Raw genomic sequence first — 24,177 nt, 5'->3', positions numbered from 1 at the left:
ATAATATATACACACACATACACACACGAAACAACTGGATAGGACATGGGGTTTTTAATTAATTAATTAATTAATTAATTTACATCCCACTCACCACCTTCTCCCCATCATCCCCTCCCACCATCCTTTCCTCTTACCCTATCTTCTGAGCAGATGGGGGCCCCCATGGCTATCCTCCCATCCCAGCACATCAAATATTTCAGAGCCTAGGCACATCCTCTCCTACTGAAACTCAACTAGGCAGCCCAGCTAGAAAAACATATCCCATGTACAGGCAACAGCTTTTTGGATTACCCACCTCACCCTCCACATGTTCAGGACCCACATGAGACTAACCTGCATATCTGCTACATATGTGCATGGAGGTCTAGGTCCAGCCTGTTTATGTTCTTTGGTTGTGGTTCAGTCTCTGAGAGCTCTAAGAGTCTAGGTTAGTTGGCTCTGTTGGTATTCTTGTGGAGTTCCTATCCCCTCCAGGGCCTGCAAGCCTTCCTATTATTCTTCCATAAGAATCCCCAAGCTCCATCCACTGTTTGGCTGTGGGTGTCTGTATCTGTCTGAGTTAGCTGCTGGGTGGAGCCTCTCAGAGGCCATCCATGCTAGACTCTTGTCTGCAAGCATAACAATATTGTCAGGGATTGGTGCTTGAGATGTTGTTATTTAAAAAGTCATCAGTATGTCATTTTCAGTGAGAAATAGGCATTTTATGATCTTACACTGTAAAGGTTTTGCTTTACTTATGGGGGAACCTTTAGAAAAATTCCACAGTCACTTTATCTTGTTCAGGTGGGAGCGGGTCCTTCTTATACCTCCTTTGGAGGTTTGGCAGATTTTTCAGTTCCAGAACTGAGGTGAGACTGGGTTGGTCCATGACAAGAACTGGAAGATTTTTCTTATGCTGACTGTTGTTGTTATAAAATGTTGTTGTTGTTGTATAGAAGAAAGGCCTGATGGTGACATCATTTGGGCAAATAATTATGTAATATGTTTACTATTTTCATTAGGCATTGGATTGCTCTAAGCAATACTCTAAATCTTTGGTTTCTTTTAGTCATTGCAGATGGTGTTTAAGCGGGTGAGACATGAAAGAAAAGGTGAGACACTGAAGTGGTTGGCAAGAAGGGGCATTGGCTACCATCACAGCTCCATGAGTGCCAAAGAAAAGCAGGTGGTCGAAATTCTCTTCAGGAAAGGATTCATTAGGGTGGGTAGATTTTTCATGTAAAAACTGTGAATGTGAATATATACAGCAGAGTATTCATGAAACAAGGAAATACAGCCACCCCTTTATTTTTTTCTCATGTAGCTATGTCTCTGGGGCTGTAGATTTGGTTTCCTGAATGTGCAATTTTTGCAAATGCCTTGTGTAGACTGAAAGTTATTTATGGCAATCTTCTTCTTGTTCCCCATCAGTAACAGGAGAAGCAACAGTAGCTCCTGACACATCTACAAGCTCTGTTGAGCTATGCTGAAGCCCCAAGGAGGCAGATATCCATGTCTTTTTTCAGCTACTACATTAGTAAAAGATCTGCTCCAAACTTAAATATAAATCCCCATCAAATCTTGGAGAAAATATATATAGCAAAACCATATCAACCAACTTCCCATATGGTAACTAAAAAGTTCCTCATATGTCATGGGGAAGGCTCATGACAATGGTCAGACAAGTATAGAGAAGGCCCTTAGCTCATTACTAACTTAATTTGAATCTTGGCTAATATTTAAACATTGACATTGACTACTAAAACTTACCACTTTAAATTTTGTGTAGCATAGAGTAAATGAAGGGGAGGAGGGAAAGAAGAGAGACAAAGAGAAAAAGAGGCCTGGCTAAAATAGTATCAGTCAGTAATTTCTTAGTCACCAATAAAGTGATGAATAACCAAACTGATTTAGAACAGATACTAGGGAAATACGATAGCTTCATCAGAGAGCACATTTTTGGAACATAAGGCTGTTCCTTTCCTATATGTAAAGCTTCCACTCTTTCAATATTTGCTCTTGTTAAAGGAATTTGAAAAAATATTTAATAAGTAGAATGCTTTATTTTGACATATGTATAAGCCTCTGTTACAAAACAATTAGAAAACATTGATTTGCACCCTTAAGCATCATCAGAAAACAGAGAAGAGACAGCACAAGTCAGCATATATTAACTACATCAGGAACAAAATGAACAAGACGTTAGATGATATGAATGAACTCTCATGTTTTTTCTTAGTAATCATGCAATTTCATGGCAAAAAAAGAGAACATACTTTATTTTTATATCATTTCTCAATAACCTTTGATAGATCAAATACTTACCAGGATGTAGGCTTATAAAAGATTGATTGCCCTCTCACAGAGAAATTTCTCTTCTCATATTTTACGTATAATGTTTCTTGCAATGCTTATCCCATGCTGGAAGTTCTTTGTGACTCTGGAGATACAACTGTCAATAATGCTTGCACTTACATATTTGAAAGGTAAATAAAACCACAACGATGTTGAGGGACACTGAGGTACTAATGCAGAGAGGTAGATGGGGATGGGAGAAGATAATTATTTTAGATGTGACCCAGAACTTCCTCTGTGACATTTGTGGCATGCAATTAAGGTGTATGTATTTATATTTAAATATATATTTCTTGCAAAGCAACTAGTATTATAGTGGACTCCATTAGAGAATGTGTTGTTTGTGTTTACACAATAGGGAGAAACAGTGTGTGTCTTGTCCCCTAGTTTTCCCACTGTAATTTAATTGGTATCTCAATACAGTTTTGAGCAATCACATATAAATACTTGTGAATGCCAGCATGAGGAATCACTGTTTTGTTCCTTTTTAGGTGGTGACGGCTACTGGAACACTGGCTTTGGGAATCAATATGCCCTGTAAATCTGTGGTTTTTGCTCAAAACTCTGTCTATCTGGATGCTTTAAATTACAGACAGGTATTAGAATATATATTAACTTACTCAATATATTAATACTATATAGCTGTAAAATAGTAAAAAAAAAATTACTCTGTAACTAATTTACTAACATGCTCTGGTTCCTGGCAGAACACTAGGTGACTGTCTGTATTGAGGAAACACAGGGCTCTGGGATTATGTGAGCACTGCTAAGATGTGTGTGATCTTGGATATGATATACAATTTCCTCTCCTATCTTCAAATTGTACGTGACCATCTCTACCCCACAACAGTCACCCAAACTAAATAGAGTGATTTGCAAAAGAGGATCCATATCAAAGATGATTGGGAAACATTTACTTTCACCATAACTGAGTATGGAATTTCTCATCTAGATCCATCTTTAAAACTTTTCTGAACACTTGATACACACTCTGTTTCCAAACCACCTTCCATACTCCCTGGTTACTCTGCAAGCTACATATCCATTATTGCCACACTTTGCCCAGCTCCAGGGACTGACCTAACTAAGGCAGCAAGGTAGTAAGAAAAGGACAGATACACACACACTTAGAAGATCTGGGATCAGGTGGATTTGGCTTTCTCATGGAGAAACTATATAACTTGGAAGCACTGTGTGTTTATTATATACAATTAAACAAGGAAATAGGGTTACTGCATATGGCTGAACAAGGAGGCAGGTTTAAGTGATCTCCTTAGGAACAGTCTCTTTAGAAGAGCAGTCTCCAGGCATAGCTATCTGGAAGGAGAAAGTTACAGTAGATTGTTTCCAAACACACTATTAGCATCTAAACATAAACCAGAGGAAGGATTTTCAGTTTCTTTTATGGAATAAAGGGAGCCTTTCTATTGCTATGGGGCTGGGCATTGAGTCCTTGACATATCTGTTCCCACGTCAATTGTATACATTCATATAGGACTTTGTTCATTTCCCCAGGGTTTCTCACCTCCCCACACATTTTCTTCCACTACAAAGTCTAGACCTTGAACACTAAAGCATTTTGCTTGCTTTGGATTCTCCTTATTCTGTTCTATTCTGCAGACAGCAAAGTTTGTCTGCATATGGTTTATCTTCTCAGAAATGTTCTGTCAATATTTCTGCAGGCAGCCTCAAATTTAGAATATATCCCCTAACATTCAAATCATATAGAACATGTATAATTATTATTAACAATATATTATTGGGACTGGAAAGATGGATCAGAGGTTAAGAGCACTGGCTGCTTTTCCAGAGGTCCTGAGTTCAATTCCCAGCAACCACATGATGGCTCACAACCATCTGTAATGAGATCTGGTGTCCTCTTCTGGGCTGCAGGTGTACATGCAAGCATGATGCTGTATACATAATAAATAAATAAATAAATAAATATAAAAAACCCCAATACACTATAATATACTGTTATATAATGTTATAGCATATATTATATATAATATATCATAGATAGAATATTGTATCAAGTAATTGCCAGGAAGTGGCAATTATATATATTATATAATATACATCTATAGTATTAGATATACAATTTTATAAATATAGCATTATACAAATATGTGGTTTGATTAGTGATGCATAGGATACTAGATGTATTATTTAAAATAGCTTTGCTTCAGATGTGATCAATTTTTCAGATTTTAAAATAGGTTAGTCATTAGTTTACCTCCATATGCAGCATACTGGCTCAAAAGCAATATAAAAGGCTTAATATGTTTACATCCTCTTAGGAAAAATACTCAGGTGATTCTCACAGCATGATTCTACTATATTTCCAGATGTCTGGTCGGGCCGGAAGACGAGGGCAGGACTTACTGGGTGACGTCTACTTCTTTGATATTCCACGGCCCAAAATAGGAAAACTCATAAAATCCAAAGTTCCTGAGCTGAGAGGACAGTTTCCCCTCAGTATCACACTCATCCTAAGACTCATGTTGCTGGCTACCAAGGCAGATGACCTGGAGGACGGCAAGGCAAAGGTACTGTGTCCCCTGCTTGGACCTTGGGCTTCACTGTTGGCTTGGCTGATATCATCTCTGCTGCGCGCTTTTTTTTTTTTCTCTCTTTTCTTTCCACGCCTTCAGCATTCTTTAGGGAGGGGTGGAGGAAGCTGGCAAGCAGAGTGACAAATTTTGTTTGTTTCCATGATCAGACAAAGTGTATGTCTGGGTGCGCACAAAAGTTTGCCCGTGGTCAGTCTCTTCGTATATGATTGTACCAAAGGACTCTAGCTATGATCTGTTTCTTCCGTTCAGAAACAAGAATGATTTTTTTTTTTTGTAATTGTAAAGTAACAGTATTTTTCTCACAAGACAAAATCCAAATTCATTAAGAATGTTTAGAAAATACAGAAAACTGAAAAAAAACAAAACGAAACAAAGCAAAAAGATCTTATGCCTGGTTCTACCTAAAGGTCACATGATTATTATTTTGTTGTTCTTGTTTTTCAGACATTTTTCCAATGTACAATTGCTCATTTTATAAGGCAGTGGACATCAAAATATAATCAGAACATTGTCTTGATACTTCAGGGTCAGATAACAGAGAGTCTGAAACTACTCTCAATTAGATGATTTGATTTCCACTTTAGGAACAAGACACTGCTAAAGGACTTATGTTCATTGTCTCTCGGCTGTAACATAATACCACAGGTTGGATGAATTATGAAGAGAGGTCTGTTTTGGTTCATGAGTCCAGAGGTTTGGTGCTGAAGGGTAACATAACATCTACTGAAATCCATTTTGCTTAAGGTGTCCCAAGTCATAAAACATTATGTGATAATCAGGAAGCATGTAGGCCTATTTGCTCCCCGAACCCCCGTGTCCTCATTCCATTACTCTTGTAAAGTCATGAGGAGTCCAACATGGGAACCCTCTAATCTTAGGACTTCTTCTGATTTCATTCCACTTCCTCAAGTTCCAGAGATCTCAGTATCATAGCCAGCATGGAGAGTAGATTTCAGCATGACCTAGGGACCACATTCAGATTGCAGCAGGATCTGGGCCTTCTGGTTTTGCAAAGCATTGTTTTGGGGAACTTTCTTTATTTTTGAGTTTTTTATTAAATGTCCTCTCTCTCTCTCTCTCTCTCTCTCTCTCTCCCCCCCCCCTTCTGTGTGTGTGTGTGTGTGTGTGTGTGTGTGTGTGTGTGTGTGTGTGTGTCTACATTCCATGGCACACACGTGGCAGGCCAGAGAGCAAGCAGAAGACAATTTGCAGGACAGAACCTGTTTCTCCACTTCTTCCTTCTGAGTCCCCAGTCCTGGGTCTTTGGTCCAGGTTGTATGTCCTGGTAACAAGTATCTTTACCCACTGAGCCACTATATTAGCCTATTTTTCAGCTCTTAAGTACATCTTCTAATAAGACTTATTATTAATTTAGTAGTAGTTTAATATTATAGAATAATTTACTTCACCCATTATTTACTTATTATAAAATAAAGTATTTTATTTTATTTATTTTTATAGCATATGTATGATTGTGTATCTACATGTAACTGTCACACAAATGTCAGAGAGCACACATGGAGTTCAGAAGGCAACTTTTACATGGATTCAAGAGTTTGAACTCTCATCTCCAGGCTTGTACACAAGCCCCTTTATCCACTGAGCTAGCTCTCTGACCCCTAATTATTTTTCAGACACTTAATTAGAAACGTTCGTTTTCTGTGCTTTGGCCTATTTCAGAAGCCTGATAGGAACCCTCTGCTTACTTGTACCCACTTTTAAGTGTGAGCATAAACTCTTCAGACTGTGCTTTTTAAACTATGTACTCTTTTATCATGGTGTTTCATGACTGTGTGTCATATGCTTTGACCACATACTCTCTCCATTTCTCTGTTGTATGTCTCAATTTCCTACCCCTGGTCTCCTTCCCCATCGTAACTGCTCTCTTTTCAACTTTCACACACATACGTGTTTAAATCTAGAGACTCAATGAAAGAAAGCATCTATTGTGCTGCTCTGACTACTGCTTAGCCCTTAGGACTGGGTGTTTCCTAAGAGCACATTTTCATCTCCTAGCTACGGCAACCAGGAAATCTCATTCCTCATACAGTTAATTTGACTGTTTTTTTTTTTTCCTGCCTACATAGTAATATGAGTCATTTGGGATTTTTTCTTATTTCAAATTATTTTTCTCAAGCTCTACTTTCTGAAAAACATGACTGCTTAGCTGCTTTGTGATGATCTGGTTCTGTCTTGCTGTGCAGGTTGTTTATTTTTTTTATTGGATATTTTCTTTATTTACATTTCAAATGGTACCCACTCTCCAGGTCACCTGTCTGGTACTCCATCTCCCCTCCCCCTGCAGCTATAGAGGGTATTCTGCCACCCACCACCACACCCTTCCCGCCCTGGCATTCCTCTACACTAGAGCATCGAACCCTCTCAGGCCCAAGGGCCATTACTACCACTTATGTCCAACAAGGCCATCCTCTGCTACATATGTGGCTGGAGCCATGGGTCACTCCATGTGTACTCTTTGGTTGGTGGTCCAGTCCCCAAGAGCTCCAGGGGTTGGGGTGGTCTGGCTGGTTGACACTGTTACTCCCCCGTAAGGCTGCAAACCCCTTCATCTCCTTCAGTCCCTTCTCCAACTCCTCCATTGGTTTACTGTGAGCATCCACCTCTGTATCTGTCAGGCTCTGGCAGAGCCTTTCAGGAGACAGCCATATCAGGGTCCAGTCAGCAAGTACTTCCAGGCATCCACAATAGTGTCCAGGTTTGGCGACTGTATATGGAATGGATCCCTAGGTGGGACAGTCTCTGGATGGCCTTTCCTTTAGTTTCGTCTCCACACTTTATTTCCATATTTCCTCCTGTGAGTATTTTGTTCCCCCTTCTAAGAGGCACCGAAGCATCCACACTTTGGTCTTCCTTCTTCTTGAGCTTCATATGATCTGTGAATTGAATCTTGGGTATTCTGAACTTTTGGGCTAATAACCACTTATCAGTGAGTGCATATCATGTGTGTTCTTTTGTGACTGAGGACTCACTCAGGATGATATTTTCTAATTCCATCCACTTGCCTAAGAATTTTATGAACTCATTTTTTTAATATCTGTGTAGTACTCCATTCTGTAAATATACCACATTTTCTGTATCCATTCCTTTGTTGAAGGACATCTGGGTTCTTTCCAGCTTTTAGCTGTTATAAATAAAACTGCTATGAACATAGTGGAATGTGTGTCCTTATTACAGGTTAGAGAATCTTCTGGGTATATGCCTGGGAATGGTATAGCAGTGTCCTCAGGTAGTACTATGTCCAAATTTCTGAAGACCACTCAGACTGATTTCCACAGTTTGCAATCCCACCAGCAATGAAAAAGTGTTCCTCTTTCTCTATATCCTCGCCAGCATCTGCTGTCACCTGAGTTTTTGATCTTAGCCATTCTGACTGGTGTGAGGTGGAATCTCAGGGTCATTTTGATTTGCATTTCCCTGACAACTAAGGATATTGAACATTTCTTTAGGTGATTCTCGACTGTTCGAGTTTCCTCAGTTGAAAATTCTGTTTAGCTCTGTTCCTCATTTTTTAATAGGATTATCTGGTTGTCTGGAGTCTAACTTCTTGAGTTCTTTGTATGTATATTGGTTATTAGCCCTTTATCAGATGTAGGAATGGTAAAGATCTTTCCCCAATCTGTTGGTTGCCATTTTGTCCTATTGATAGTGTCCTTTGCCTTACAGAAGATTTGCAATTTTATGGGGTCCCATTTGTTGATTCTTGATCTGAGAGCAGAAGCCATTGGTCTTCTGTTCAGGAAATTTTTGCCTGTGTTCAAGGATTTTCCCCACTTTCTCTTCTATTAGATCCAGTGTATCTAGTTTTATGTGGAGGTCCTTGATCTTCTTGGACTTGAGCTTTGTACAGGGAGAGAAGAATGGATCAGTTTGCATTCTTCTACATGTTGACTGCCAGGTGAACCAGTGCCATTTGTTGAAAATGCTGTCTCTTTTCCACTGGATGGTTATAGCTCCTTTGTCAAATGTAAAGTGACCATAGGTGTGTGGGTTCATTTCTGGTTCTTCAATTCTATCCCATTGATCTTCCTGCCTTTCTCTATACCAACACCATGCAGGTTTTTTTTTATCACTACTGCTCTGTACTTCTGTAGCTTGAAGTCAGGGATGGTGATTACCCCAGAAGCTCTTTTATTGTTGAGAATAGTTTTGGTTATCCTGTTTTTTGTTATTCTAAATGTATTTGAGAATTTCTCTTTCTAACTCTGTGAAGAATTGAGTTGGAGTTTTGATGGGGATTGCATTGAATCTGTAGATTGCTTTTGGCAAGATGGCCATTTTTACTATATTAATACAGCCAATCTATAAGCATGAAGGATCTTCCCATCTTCTGAGGTCTTTGTCAATTTTTTTCCTTCAGAGACTTGAAGTTCTTATCCTACAGATCTTTCACTTGTTTGGTTGGTGTCATGCCAAGATACTTTATATTGTTTGTGACTATTGTGAAGGGTGTCCTTTCCCTAATTTTCTTCTCAGCCAGTTTATTGTTTAAGTATAGAAAGAATATTGATTTGCTTGAGTTAATTTTATATCCAGCCACTTTGCTGAAGTTGTTTATCAGGTATAGAAGTTCTCTGGTGGAAGTTTTGGGGTCACTTAAGAATACTATCATATCATCTGCAAAGAGTGATATTTTGACTTCTTCCTTTCCAATTTGTATCCCTTTGACCTTCTTTAGTTGTCTAATTGCTCTAGCTAGATTTTCAAGTACTATATTGAATAGATAGGGAGAGAGTGCGGAGCCTTGTCTAGTCCCTGATTTTAGTGGGATGGCTTCAAGTTTCTCTTCATTTAGTTTGATAATGGCTACTGGTTTACTGTATATTGATTTTACTATGTTGAGGTATGGATTTGAATTCATAATCTTTCTAGGACTTTTACCATGAAGGAGTGTTGAGGTTTGTCTAATGATTTTTCAGCATCTAAGGAAGTGATCATGTAGTTTTTTTCTTTGAGTTTGTTTATGTAGTAGATTATGTTGATGGATTTTCATATATTGAACCATCCCTGTATCCCTGGGATAAAGCCCACTTGATCAAGTTGAATGATCATTTTGATGTGTTCTTGGATTCAGTTTGTGAGGATCTTGTTAAGTATTTTTGCATTAATATTCATAAGGGAAATTGGTCTGAATTTCTCTTTGTTGGGACTTTGTGTGGTTTTGGTGTCAGAATAACTATGGCTTCATAGAACGAGAATAGGGTGGTGTTCCTCCTGTTTTTATTTTGTAGAATAGTTTGAAGAGTATTGGTATTTGGTCTTCTTTGAAGGTCTGATAGAATTTTGTACTAAAACCACCTGGTCCTGGGTTTTTTTTGGTTGGGAGACTTTTAATGACTGCTGCTATTTCTTTAGGGGTTATAGGACTGTTTAGATGGTTTATCTGGTCCTGATTTAACTTTGTTACCTGGTATCTGTCTAGAAAGTTGTCCATTTCATCCAGATTTTCCAGTTTTGTTGAGTATAGGCTTTTGTAGGAGAATCTGATGAATTTTTAAATTTCCTCAGTTCTTTTTGTTATATTTCCATTTTCATTTCTGATTTTGTTAATTTAGTTACTGTCTCTGTTCCCTCTGCTTAATTTGGCTAAGGGTTTATCTATCTTGTTGATTTTCTCAAAGAACCATCTCCTGGTTTTGTTGATTCTTTTTTTTCCCATTCTATTTTTTTAATTGGACGTTTTATTTATATTTCATATGTTATCCCTTTACTCCATTCCCCCCACCTGCCCTGAAACCCCCTATCCCATCACCCCTCCTCCTGCTTCTTTGCAGATGTGCCCCTACTTACCTCCCCCCACTCCCACCTCCCCACCCTCGAATTCCCACACACTGAGGCGTCCAGCCTACATGAGACCAAGGATCTCTTCTCCCACCTATGCCCTACAGGGCCAACCTCCCTTACATATACAGCTGGAGCCATGGATCCCTCCCTAAGTGCTCCCAGGCTGGTGGTTTAGACCCTGGGAGCTCTGGTTGGTTGGTAGTGTTGCTCTCCTCATGGGGCCGCAAACCCTTTCAGCTCCTACAGTCTTCACTCTAACTCCTCCATTGGGAACCCCTTGATCAGTTCAATGGTTAGCTATGAGCATCCACCTCTGAATATGTCAAACTCTGGCAGACCTCTAAGGACACAGTTGTATCAAGCTCTTGTTAGCATGCACTTCCTGACATCCACATCAGCGTGTCTACCTTTGGACATGGAATGGATACCCAGGTGGAATGGTCTCGAGACAGCCCCTCCTTCAGTTTCTGTCCATCATTTTGTCTCCATATTTGCTCTCTCGAGTATTTTGTTACTCTTTCTAAGAAGGACCTAAGCACCCCAACTTGGTCTTCCTTCTTCATGAGCTTCATGTGGTTTGTGAGTTGAATCTTGGATATTTCAAGATTCTGGGTTAATATCCAATAATCAGTGAGTGAATACCATGTGTGTTCTTTTGTGATTGGCTTATCTCACTCAGGATGATATTTTCTAGTTCCATCCTTTTACCTAAGAATTTCTCGAATTGATTGTTTTTAATAGTGGAGTCATACTCCATTGTGTAAATGTACCACATTTTTATATCCATTCCTCAGTTGAAGGACATATGGGTTCTTTCCAGCTTCTGGCTATTATAAATAAGGCTGCTATGTACATAGTTGAGCATATGTCCTTGTTATATGTTAGTTAATCTTCTGGATATATGCCCAGGAGTGGTATAGCTGGATCCTCAAGTAATGAATGCTATGTCCAATTTTCTGAGGAACCACCAGACTGATTTCCAAAGTGGTTGCACCATCTTGCAGTCCCACCAACAATGGAGGAGTGTTCCTCTTTCTCCACACCCTTGCCAGCATCTACTATCACCTGAGTTTTTAATCTTAGCCATTCTGACTGGTGTGGTGTGGAATCTCAGGGTTGTTTTGATTTGCATTTCCCTGATGACTAAGGATGCTGAACATTTCTTTAGGTGCTTCTAGGTCATTCAAGTTTCCTCAGTTGAGAATTCTTTGTTAAGCTCTATACCCCACTTTTTAAATAGGGTTATCTGGTTGTCTGGAGTCTAATTTCTTGAGTTCTTTGTATATATTGGATATTAGCCCTCTATCAGATGTAGGATTGGTAAAGATCTTTTCCCAATTTGTTGGTTGCCATTTTGTCCTATTGACAGTGTCCTTTGCCTTATAGAAACTTTGCAATTTTATGAAGCCCCATTTATCAATTCTTGATCTTAGAGTGTAAGCCATTGGTGTTCTGTTCAGGAACTTTCCCCTGTGCCCAAGTATTTGAGGTTCTTCCCCACCTTCTCTTCTATTAGTTTCAGTGTATCTGGTTTTATGTGGAGATCCTTTATCCACTTAGACTTGAGCTTTGTACAAGGAGATAAGAATGGATCAATTTTCAGTCTTCTACATGTAGTCCTCCAGTTGAACCAGCACCATTTGTTGAAAATGCTGTCCTTTCTCCACTGGACAGTTTTAGCTCCTTTACCAAAGATCAAGTGACCATAGGTGTGTGGGTTCATTTCTGGGTCTTCAATTCTATTCCATTGATATTCCTGCCTGTCTCTGTACCAATACAATGCAGTTTTTATCATTATTGCTCTGTAGTACAGCTTGAGATCAGGGATAGTGATTCCTCCAGAAGTTCTTTTATTGTTGAGAATAGTTTTCGCTATCCTGGGTTTTTTGTTGTTACAAATGAATTTGAGAATTTCCTTTTCTAACTCTGTGAAGTATTGAGTTGGGATTTTAATGGGGATTGCATTGAATCTGTAGACTGCTTTTGACAAGATGGATATTTTTATTATATTAATCTTGCCAATCCATGAACATGGGAGATTTTTCCATCTTCTGAGATCTTCTTCAATTTCTTTCTTCAGAGACTTGAAGTTCTTGTCATACAGGTCTTTTACTTGCTTGGTTAGATTCACACCAAGCTATTTTATATTATTTGTGACTATTGTGAATGGTGTCATTTCCCAAATTTTTTTCAGTCTATCTTTCATGTAGAGGAAGGCTACTTATTTGTTTGAGTTGATTTTATAACCAGCCACTTTGCTGAAGTTGTTTATCAAGGTTAGGAGTTCTCTGGTGGAAGTTTTGGGGTCACTTAAATATACTATCCTATCATCTGCAAATAGTGATATTTTCACTTCTTCCTTTCCTATTTGTATCCTTTGACTTCTTTTTGTTGTTGAATTGCTCTGGCTAGGACTTCCAGTACTATATTGAATAGGTAGGGAGAGAGTGGGCAGCTTGTCTAGTCCCTGATCTTAGTGGGATTGCTTCAAGTTTCTCTCCATTTAGCTTGATGTTGGCTACTGGTTTGTTGTAAATTGCTTTTACTATGTTTAGGTATGGGCCTTGAATTCCTGATCTTTCCAAGACTTTTATCATGAAGGGATGTTGAATTTTGTCAGATGCTTTCTCAGCATCTAGTGATATGATCATGTGGTTTTTTTTCTTTGAGTTTTTTTGTATAGTGGATTACATTGATGGATTTCTGAATATTGAACCATCCCTGCATTACTGGGATAAAGCTTACTTGATCATGATGGATGATTGTTTTGATGTGTTCTTGGATTTGGTTTGCTAGAATTTTATTGAGAATTTTTGCATCAATTCATAAGGGAGATTGGTCTCAAGATCTCTTTGTTTGTTGGGAGTTTGAGGTTTGGGTATGAGTGTAATTGCAGCTTCGTAGAACAAATTGGGTAGTGTTCCTTCTGTTTCTATGTTGTGGATTAGTTTGAAGAGAATTGGTATTAGGTCTTCCTTGAAGGTCTGATAGAATTCTGTACTAAAACCATCTGGACCTGGGCTTTTTTTGGTTGGGAGACTTTTAATGACTGCTGCTATTTCTTTAGGGGTTATGGGACTGTTTAGATTGTTTGTCTGATTCTGATTTAACTTTGTTACCTGGTATCTGTCTAGAAAATTGTCCATTTGATCTAGGTTTTCCAGTTTGGTTGAGCATAGGCCTTTGTAGGAGGATCTGATGATTTTTTGAATTTGCTCAATTTCTGTTGTTATGTCTTCCTTTTCAGTTCTGATTTTATTTATTTGGATACTGTCTATTTGTCCTCTGGTTAACCTGGCTAAGGGTTTACCTATCTTGTTGATTTTCTCAAAGAACCAGCTCCTGGTTTTGTTGATATTTTGTATTTGTTTTTGTATTGTTTTGTATTCTTTCTGTTTCTATTTGGTTGATTTAGCCCTGAGTTTTATTATTTCCTGCCATCTACTGCTCTTGGGTGTATTTGCTTCTTTTTTTCTAGGGCTTTTAGGTGTGCTGTCAAGTTGTTAGTGTATGCTCTCTCCAGTTCTTTTTGTTGGTACTTAGAGCTATAAGTTTTCCTCTTAGCACTGCCTTTATGGAGTCCCACAAATTTTGATATGATGTGTCCTCATTTTCATTAAATTCTAAAAAGCCTTTAATTTCTTTCTTTATTTCTTCCTTGACCAAGTCATCATTGAGTAGAGAGTTGTTCAGTTTCCATGTGCATGTGGGTTTTCCATTGGTTTTGTCATTATTAAAGAACAGCCTTAGTCTGTGGTGATCTGATAGGATGCAGGGGATAATTTCAATCTTTTTGTATCTGTAGAGGCCTGTTTTGTGACCAATTATATGTTCTATTTTGGAGAAAGTATCATGAGGTGCTGAGAAAAAGGTATATTCTTTTCTTTTAGGATGAAATGTTTTTATATGTATCTGTTAAATCCATTTGGTTCATAACTTCTGTTAATTTCAATGTGTCTCGTTTTAGTTTCTGTTTCCATGATCTGTCCACTGCTGAGAGTGGAGTGTTGAAATCCCCAACTATTATTGTGTGAGGTGTAATATGTGTTTTGAGCTTTAGTAAAGTTTCTTTATGTATGCAGGTGCCCTTGCATTTGGGGCATAGATGTTCAGAATTGAGAATTCATCTTGGTAGATTTTTCCTTTGATGAGTATGAAGTTTCCTTCCTCATCTGTTTTGGTTACTTTTGGTTGAACGTTAATTTTATTTGATATTAGAATGGCTACTCCAGCTTGTTTCTTGGGTCCATTTGCTTGGAAAATTGTTTTCCGTCCTTTTACTCTGAGGTAGTATCCGTCTTTGTCACTGAGGTGTGTTTCCTGTATGTAGCAAAATTCTGGGTCCTGTTTGTGTATTGTGTCTGATAGTCTGCGTCTTTTTATTGGGGAATTGAGTCCATTGATGTTAAGAGATATTAAGGAAAAATAATTGTGGCTTCCTGTTATTTTTGTTATTAGAGGTAGAATTATGTTTTTGTAGCTATCTTCTTTTGAGGTTGTTGGAATATTTCTTCCTTGCTTTTTCTAGGTTGTAGTTTCCATCTTTGTGTTGGTGTTTTCCATCAATTATCCTTTGAAGTGCTGGGTTTGTGGGAAGATATTGTGAAAATTTGGTTTTTCATGGAATATCTTGGTTTCACCATCTACTGTGATTGAGAGTTTTGCTAGGTGTAGTCATCTGGGCTGCCATTTGTGTTCTCTTAGGTTCTGTATGATGTCAATCCAGGCTCTTCTGGCTTTTATAGTCTCTGGTGAGAAGGCTGGTGTAATTCTTATAGGTCTGCCTTTATATGTTACTTGACCTTTTTCCTTTACTGCTTTTAGTACTTTTTCTTTGTTTTGTGGATTTTATGTTTTGATTATTATGTGATGGGAGGTATTTCTTTTCTGGTCTAGTCTATCTGGTGTTCTGTAGGCTTCTAGTATGTTTATGGACATGTCGTTCTTTAGGCTAGGGAAGTTTTCTTCAACAATTTTGTTGAAGATATTTACTGGCCCTTTAAGTTGGGAATCTTCACTCTCATCTATACTTATTATCCTTAGGTTTGGTCTTCTCACTGTGTCCTTAATTTCCTGGATGCTTTGGGTTAGGAGCTTTTTGCATTTTGCATTTTCTTTGATAGTTGTGTCAATATTTTCCATGGTATCTTCTGCACATGAGGGTCTCTCTTCTATCTCTTGTATTCGGTTGGTGATGCTTGAGTCTATGACTCCTGATCTCTTTCCTAGGTTTTCTATCTCCTGGGTTGTCTCCCTTTGAGATTTCTTTATTGTTTCTATTTCCATTTTTGGATCCTGGATGGTTTTGTTTAATTCCTTCATTGCGTTTTCTTGCAATTCTTTAAGGGATTTCTGTGTTTCCTCTTTAAGGGCTTCTACCTGTTTACTTGTGCTCTCCTGTACTTCTTTAAGGGAGTTACTTATGTCCTTCTTAAAATCCTCTATCATCATCATGAGGAGTGATTTTAATTCTGAATCCTGGTTTTCCAGTGTGATGGGGTGTCCAGTGCTTGCTGTGGTGGGAGAACTGGGTTCTGATGTTGACAAGTAACTTTGGTTTTTGTTGCTTATGTTCCTGTGCTTGCCTTTAGCCATCTGGTTAACTCTATTGTTACCTGCACTCATTGTGTCTGACTGGAGTCTGTCTTTCCAGTTATCTTGCTTGTGTTAGAACTACTCAGAGTCCAGATGTCTTTGTGGTCTTGTGATCCTAAGCTTCTGGGTGGAAGAACTCCTGTGACTCAGGCTGCTGCTAAGATCCAGAAATCCTGCTGCTCTGAGTGCAGTCGTTCCTCTAGGATGGTTCAGGATAAGGTGTCTCCACAAGAGCAAACCAGCTATGTGTTTGCCCCAGCCAAAAGGACCAGGCAGGGGTGGAAGGGAAGTGTCATCCTGGAGAGGCAGGGTTTGGGTGGCTGATAGGTCTTGAGCACCCCTGGCTCCCTGTTGTAACTCTGGGGCATAGGGAATGGGACAGGATCCTTACCCGCTGCTCTGAGTGCAGTGGCTCCTCTATGATGGCTCAAGATTAGGTATCTCCACAGGAACAGACCAGCTATGTGTCTGCCCCAGCCATAAGGATCAGGCAGGGGCCTTGTTGATTCCATCAATTTGATTCCCCAGCAATCAGTTTGATTACTTCTTGCCATCTACTCCTCTTGTGTGCATTTGTATCTTTTCGTTATAGAGCTTTTAGGTGTGCTCTTAAGCTGCTAGTGTATGCTCTCTCCAGTTTCTTTTTGGTGGCACTTAAAGCTATGTGTTGTCCTCTTAGCATTTCTTTCATTATGTCCTATTAGTTTGGGTATATTGTGTCTTCAGTTTCATTAAATTCTAGAAAGTCTTTAATTTCTTTCTTTATTTCTTCCTTGACCAAGTTGTCATTAAGTAGGGTGTTGTTCAGCTTCCATGTGCATGTGGGCTTTCTGTTGTTTTTGTTGTTATTGAAGACCAACCTTAGTTCACAGTGATCTGATAGGATGCATAGGATTATTTCATTCTTCTTTAATCTGTTGAGGCCTGTTTTCTGACTAATTATATGGTCAATTTTGGAGGAGGTACTATGAGGTGCTAAGGAGAATTTATATTCTTTTGTTTTAGGATGAAATGTTCTATAGATATCTGCTAAATCCATTTGGTTCATAACTTCTCTTAATTCCATGGTATCTCTGTTTAGTTTCTGTTTTCATGATCTGTTCATTGCTTAGAGTGGGGTGTTGAAGTCTTCCACTATTATTGTATGAGGTGCAATGTGTGCTTTGAGTTTTAGTAAAGTTTATTTTTATAAATGTGAATGCCCTTGCATTTGGTGAATAGATATTTAGAATTGAGATTTCATCTTGGTTGATTTTTCCTTTGAGGAGTATGAAGTGTCCTTCCTTATATTTTTTCATCACTTTTGGTAGAAAGTTGATTTTACTTAATATTAGAATGGCTACTCCAGGTTGTTTCTTGGAACCATTTGCTTGGAAAAATGTTTTCTAGCCCTTTACTCTGAGGTAGTGTCTGTCTTTGTCACTGAGGTACCTGTTCTGTATCCAATGAAATGCTAGGTCCTAGCATTACGTATCCAATCTTTAGTCTACATTTTTTTTTAAATTGGGAAATTGAGTCCATTGATGTTAAGAGATATTAATGAATAGTGATTGTTGCTTCCTGTTATTTTTGTTGATAGAGGTGGAATTATGCTTGTGTGGCTATTTTCTTTTGGGTTTATTGAAAGAAGATTACTTTCTTGCTTTTTCTAGAGTGTGTCCCTCCTTTTGTTGGAGTTTTCCATTTATTGTCCTTTGTAGGGGTGGATTTGTAGAAAGATATTGTGTAAGTTTGTTTTTGGCATATAATATCTTGGTTTCTCCATCTATGTTAATTGAGAGTTTTTCTGGGTATAGTAGCCTGGGCTTGCATTCTTTTAGCATCTGTATGATATCTGCCCCGGATCTTCTAGCTTTCATAGTCTTTGGTGAGAAGTCTGGTGTAATTCTGATAGGCCTGCTTTTATATGTTATTTGACCTTTACTGCTTTTAATGTTCTTTCTTTGTTTTCTACATTTGGTGTTTTCACTATTATATAAAGAGAGGAATTTATTTTCTGGTCCAGTGTATTTAGAGTTCTGTAGGCTTCTTGTATGTTTATGGGTGTCTCTTTCTTTAGGTTAGGGGAATTTTCTTCTATAATTTTGTTGAAAATGTTTACTGGTCCTTTAATTTGGGTCTCTTAGCTCTCTTCTATACCCATTATCCTTAGATTTGGTCTTCTCATTGTGTTCTGGATTTCCTGGATGGTTTAGGTTAGGAGCCTTTTGCATTTTCTTTGACAGTTGTGTCAATGTTTTGTGTGGTATCTTCTGCACCTGAGATTCTTTCTTCTGTCTATTGTATTCTGTTGTTGTTGCTTGCATGTATGACTCCTGATCTCTTTTCCAGATTTTCTATCTCTATGGTTGTCTTTCTTTGTGGTTTCATTATTGCTTCTATTTCTCTTTTTAGATCCTGCATGGTTTTGTTCAATTCTTTCACCTGTTTGGTTGTATTTTTCTGTAATTCTTTAAGGGATTTTTTTTGTTCCCTCCTTAAGGGCTTCTACCTGTTTACTTGTGTTCTCCTGTATTTCTTTAAGGGAGTTATTGAAGGCTTTCTTAAAATCCTCTATCATCATCTAGAGATGTGATTTTTAATCCAGAGTCTTTCTTTTCCAGTGTGTTGGCTTATCCAAGGCTGGTAGTGTTGGTAGAACTGGGTTCTGATGATGCCATGTAGACTTGGTTTCTGTATTTTATGTTCTTTCCCTTGGCTCTCACCATTTGAATATCTCTGGTGTTAGCTGGTCTTGCTGATTCTGACTGTGGCTTGTCCCTCCTGCAAGCCTGTGTATCAGCAGTGATGGGTCTGCTCACAGCAAGTATACACTAAAAAATTCCCTCTTGTGTAAAAGGATGGACTATAGAATGAACGAAATTGTACTAGATCTAATTCAATTTTGTGCATTGTTGCTGTGTTTTATGGTATTATTCATATCCTATAGGGGACTAGAGGACAAAAGTGATCCTTTAAGAATATCCCTTTTTCCTTGTTTGCTGTCATCAAGGGAGACAGCATTTGAAGTAGTAGAGTGGTAAAAGGGAACACACACAATATTTCATTGCTCTTTTGAGATATAGCTCTTATAATTCAAATATATACATGTATACACACATATATATTTAAGATATATATGTTTGTGTGTTTGTATGTGTGACATGTAACTTAGCCTGTGTTATTTCTTTTAAAGACATTTCATTCACTTAATGTTGCTAAATTAAAATGCCTTTTTTTTTTTTTAGGCATTGTCAGTGCTTAAGCATTCATTGTTATCCTTCAAACAACCCCAAGCCACAGACATGTTAAAGCTTTACTTCTTATATTCTTTGCAGTTCCTGGTGAAAGAGGTATGAAACAACCTTCCTTTTCTTTTTCCCCTCTCCGTCCTTTGCACAGAATAGATTTGTTACTATCTAGAGTTATTTTTTTTTTAAGTAGCAGATCTTTGATTTTTTTTACATCTATTTTTTAAAGTTTATTTATATGTGTGTTTGTGTGTGTGTGTGTTTGTGTGTGTGTGTGTGTGTGTGTGTGCCTGTAGACATAAGAAGAGGGTATGAGAAGCCTAAAACTAGGGTTACAGCTAAGAAGCTCGATGTTGATTCTGGATAACTGAGTTCAAGTCCCCTGGAAGAGGGGAATGTGCTCCTCACTGCTGAGCCATCTCTCCAGCCCTAGATTCTGGGGTTTTAACCACATTGCATTGCTGTAATCTTTAGAAGACAATACCCAATGAGTAGTGTCACTTGTAATTCATATAAATATTAACATTGACCCAGTTAATAGTTACCATCTTATTAATATTATAGACTGTTTTTAACTGACAATGCATAATTGACTTGTTAGTTCTGTGAGTTGAGCTAAGCTAACAAATTATTTTTGTTCTCTAGGGATATATAGATCAAGAAGGTAACCCTACAGGGTTTGCTGGCCTTGTCTCACATTTACATTACCACGAACCTTCTAATCTCGTGTTTGTCAGTTTTCTTGTAAAAGGCCTTTTCCATAAACTTTGTCAGCCAACAAGTAACGGTAAGTTTGAAGGTTGTGTTGTCTGTCTGTGAGTAGGTGTAGTATTGAAGTAATATTGTCATATCATTATTATATAAGTATATATCCTTATTAGCATATGGATATATATAAAATAATATGTAATGTGATATTTATACAATATATATGTAATATGTATTTTGTATGCACACACACACACACACACACACAAACACACACACACACATATCTTCCCATGGTGATAAAGAACCTGGTAGATTTATAGAAAATAAGAATTTGAGGTAAATGGTTATTCAACTGTTACTTAAGAGAATACCAGTTTAGAATAATGATTTTGTATGAAAGTCTTACTATTGTGTACTTAATGTAAAGTTTAATGATATAAAACAGAATGACACTTTTATACACAAATTATAGGCTTACAAAAATAAGATGAATGAAGTTAATTAAGTATTTGTAGGGGTTTTATTTTGTTCCAATAATCTTAATGTAGTCCCTGCTGCAAATTGTAACTTGAAAAGTGTGTTGCCACTAGGATTCAGAACATATTGAATAATATACAGTGATTATAAAACATTTCCTTGTAGTTAAGTATAACATATGATCAGTTTTTAGTAACAATATAAGAAAGCATTGTTAAAAATGTAAGACTCCAAATTCTACCCACAGATAATCACTATTAATATCTGTGAACATTATTTGAAACATCATTTTCTTTTAATATAATTGTATAGTATAGGTCAATAACTAATATTGAATTTGTCATGTGTTCTAGGTCAAATTATACATTTAAAATTTTTACCCATATTGAACAAAATCTTTAAAGATAAATCCTGTAAAGTTTTTATGGAAAAACCTTTGAATCCTACATTTCAAAATAATTCTTTACACAACATCTCTGAAGTAAATATTGCCCTCTCAAAATATATGTAGTTAATGATGTGTGTGATACTGACTTCAGAGTCTCTGACTTTGCCTTCTGTCACTAGCTGATGGAAGTACTTTGTATGACACCTGCAGTCTTTATGCTTTAAAAAAATGTATCATGTTATGGTTACTCGGAAAGTTCTGTTTCTCCAAAAATGTGTAAGAGGAGAAGTCATGGGAGAAGCAGTCTCAGATCCTGATGGTGCAGCAGCCCACAGCCTCAGCCAGGGAGTCCCAGCCGCTTTCAATGGAGGAGAAGCCCGGCCAGCCACAGCCTCAGCACCATCACACCACCACCATCTGCACCATCGCCCCCACCAGCAACAGCAGCAGTCGTACCACCACCACCATTATTATTTCTGCAACCACAGCCACAATCACCACCACCACCACCATCGCCAGCAGCCTCACCAATACCTGCAGCATGGAGCAGAGGGCAGCCCCAAGGCCCAGCCCAAGCCGCTGAAACATGAGCAGAAACACACCCTCCAGCAGCACCAGGAAACGCCGAAGAAGAAAACAGGCTATGGTGAAATAAATGGTAATGCTGGAGAAAGAGAAATATCTTGAAAGAGCCTCAGTTCTGATGAAGCTACCAACCCTATTTCCAGGGTCCTCAATGGCAACCAGCAAGTTGTAGACACGAGCCTGAAGCAGACTGTAAAGACCAACACCTTTGGAAAATAAGGAATCAAAAGCAAGAATTTTATTCAGAAAAACAGTATGGACAAAAAGAATGGAAAATCTTATGAAAATAAATCTGGAGAGACCCAGGGTAGAGATAAGACTGATACTATAGCAATTCCAGATGGTGTTATAACAAATAGTTCAGGCTATATTGCTAATGGTTATAAGAGCAAAGGAGCAGATCATGATGGTAGTGGATCTGAGAGTGGATATGCCACTCCTAAAACAAGGAAAGCTAGGCGCAATAGTGCCAAGGGTTGTGAGAACCTTAATATAGTGCAGGACAAAATATTGCAAGAGATTAGTGTCCCAGCGTTAAAACAGGGACTTGAAACTTTAAAGCCTTGCTATAGTGAACAAAAGGGAACTCGAGTAGATGGTTCGAAGCCTATTTGGAAATATGAAACTGGACCTGGAGGACCAAGTTGTGGAAAACCTGCTATGGGTGACATGCTTCGTAAAAGCTCAGATATTAAACCTGGTTTGAGTAGCAAAAAATTTGATGATCAGCCTAAAGGAAAGCATGCCTCAGCTGCTGCCTCCAAAGAGGACTCATGGACCTTGTTTAAGCCACCCCCAGTTTTTCCAGTGGACAATAGCAGTGCAAAAATAGTTCCTAAAATAAGTTATGCAAGCAAAGTTAAGGAAAACCTCAACAAAACTATACAGAACTCTTCTGTGTCACCATCTTCATCTTCTTCATCATCATCATCTACTGGGGAAACTCAGACCCAGTCTTCAAGTCGGTTATCCCAGGTCCCCATGTTAGCTCTGAAATCTGTTACTTCTGCCAATTTTTCTAATGGGCCTGTTTTAGCAGGAACTGATGGAAGTGTGTATCCATCTGGGGGTCAGCCAGTGCTAACTACTGCTGCAAATACTTTAACACCCATCTCTACTGGGACTGATTCAGTTTTTCAGGACATGAGTCTGACTTCAGCAGCTGTTGAACAAATTAAGTCTAGCCTTTTTACCTACCCTTCAAATATGCAAACAGTGCTGTTAAGTGCACAAGTAGATCTGCCCTCCCAAACAGATCAGCAAAACCTGGGGGATATATTCCAGAGTCAATGGGGTTTATCATTTATAAATGAACCCAGTGCTGGCCCAGAGACTGTTATTGGAAAGTCATCAGATCATAAAGTGATAGAAGTGACATTTCAAGGAGAATATCCTGCCACTTTGGTTTCACAGGGTGCTGAAATAATTCCCTCAGGAACTGAGCATCCTGTGTTTCCCAAGGTTTATGAGCTGGAAAAACGGACTAGTCCTCAAGTTCTGGGTAACATTCTAAAACCTGGGACTACTGAGAGTGGAGCCTTATCCTTGGAACCCAGTCATATAGGTGACCTGCAAAAAGCAGACACCAGTAGTCAAGGTGCTTTAGTGTTTCTCTCAAAGGACTACGAAATAGAAAATCAAAATCCTCTGGCTTCTCCTACGAACACTTTGTTAGGCTCCGCCAAAGAACAGAGATACCAGAGAGGCCTAGAAAGGAATGATAGCTGGGGTTCTTTTGACCTGAGGGCTGCTATTGTATATCACACTAAAGAAATGGAATCTATATGGAGTTTGCAGAAGCAAGATCCCAAAAGGTTAACCACTTACAATGAAGCCATGGATAGTCCAGATCAATGAAGGACCAGACTGCCTATCTGTAACCTTTCTGCAGCATTAGAGCCACTGTTCATGTGGGACACAAGGCTTTTATGCTCCTAGATCTTCAACACAGCAGAGGAACCAGAGTAGAATCACAGGATTACATATATATATATATATGCAACTGAAAGTAATTAGACTTCTTAAGGAATCAAATTTATTTCAAGAGACTACACATGGTTATTTAATCTCCGGTACCGAATAGTCTTTTCTTTATTATTTTGTTAGTTTTTGTTTTTAAGTGTGAATGCAAGTGATTAATGAATACAGACTGTTTAACAAGCGTGGTTCTAAAGTTCCTGTTGTCATCTACTTGGGCAACAAATGACCCACTGGAAAGGCAAATCCACTTACTTCTAGGTATCTGTACCTTGTTCTGTGACTAAAGTGATACACTAATCACGGGGAACCCAGAATGATTCACCATTTTCCCCTACTCCACCCTTGATCTTTTAGTTTTATTTTGATCCCTGCGAGAATGCTGGATAAATGCTTTGAAGTTTGCAGGGATGTTTTTTGTTGTTTGTTTTTTTTTTATTTTTTATTTTTTATTTTTTTTATTGGATATTTTATTTACATTTCATATGTTATCCCCTTA

At 38.2% G+C, this 24,177-nt stretch overlaps 1 protein-coding gene and 1 pseudogene across 8 annotated transcripts in view; both read left to right on the top strand.

The window, feature by feature from the left end:
- Positions 1-24,177, top strand: part of LOC114612741 (probable ATP-dependent RNA helicase DDX60) — a 146,498-nt gene that overhangs the window by 106,100 nt on the left and 16,221 nt on the right. For all 8 annotated transcript variants that reach the window (XM_028757764.1, XM_028757765.1, XM_028757766.1 and 5 more), the window contains 5 exons: positions 1,052-1,204; positions 2,829-2,933; positions 4,686-4,886; positions 19,538-19,642; positions 20,186-20,327. In XM_028757764.1, the coding sequence (XP_028613597.1) occupies positions 1,052-1,204; positions 2,829-2,933; positions 4,686-4,886; positions 19,538-19,642; positions 20,186-20,327 (706 nt within the window). The remainder of the gene's footprint in view (positions 1-1,051; positions 1,205-2,828; positions 2,934-4,685; positions 4,887-19,537; positions 19,643-20,185; positions 20,328-24,177) is intronic.
- Positions 21,481-23,652, top strand: LOC114612742 (annotated as a pseudogene).

Source organism: Grammomys surdaster, unplaced genomic scaffold (assembly GCF_004785775.1).
Source record: "Grammomys surdaster isolate TR1022 unplaced genomic scaffold, NIH_TR_1.0 126182, whole genome shotgun sequence".
Taxonomy (NCBI): Eukaryota; Metazoa; Chordata; class Mammalia; order Rodentia; family Muridae; genus Grammomys; species Grammomys surdaster.
This window is presented reverse-complemented; position numbering and strand designations above follow the sequence as displayed.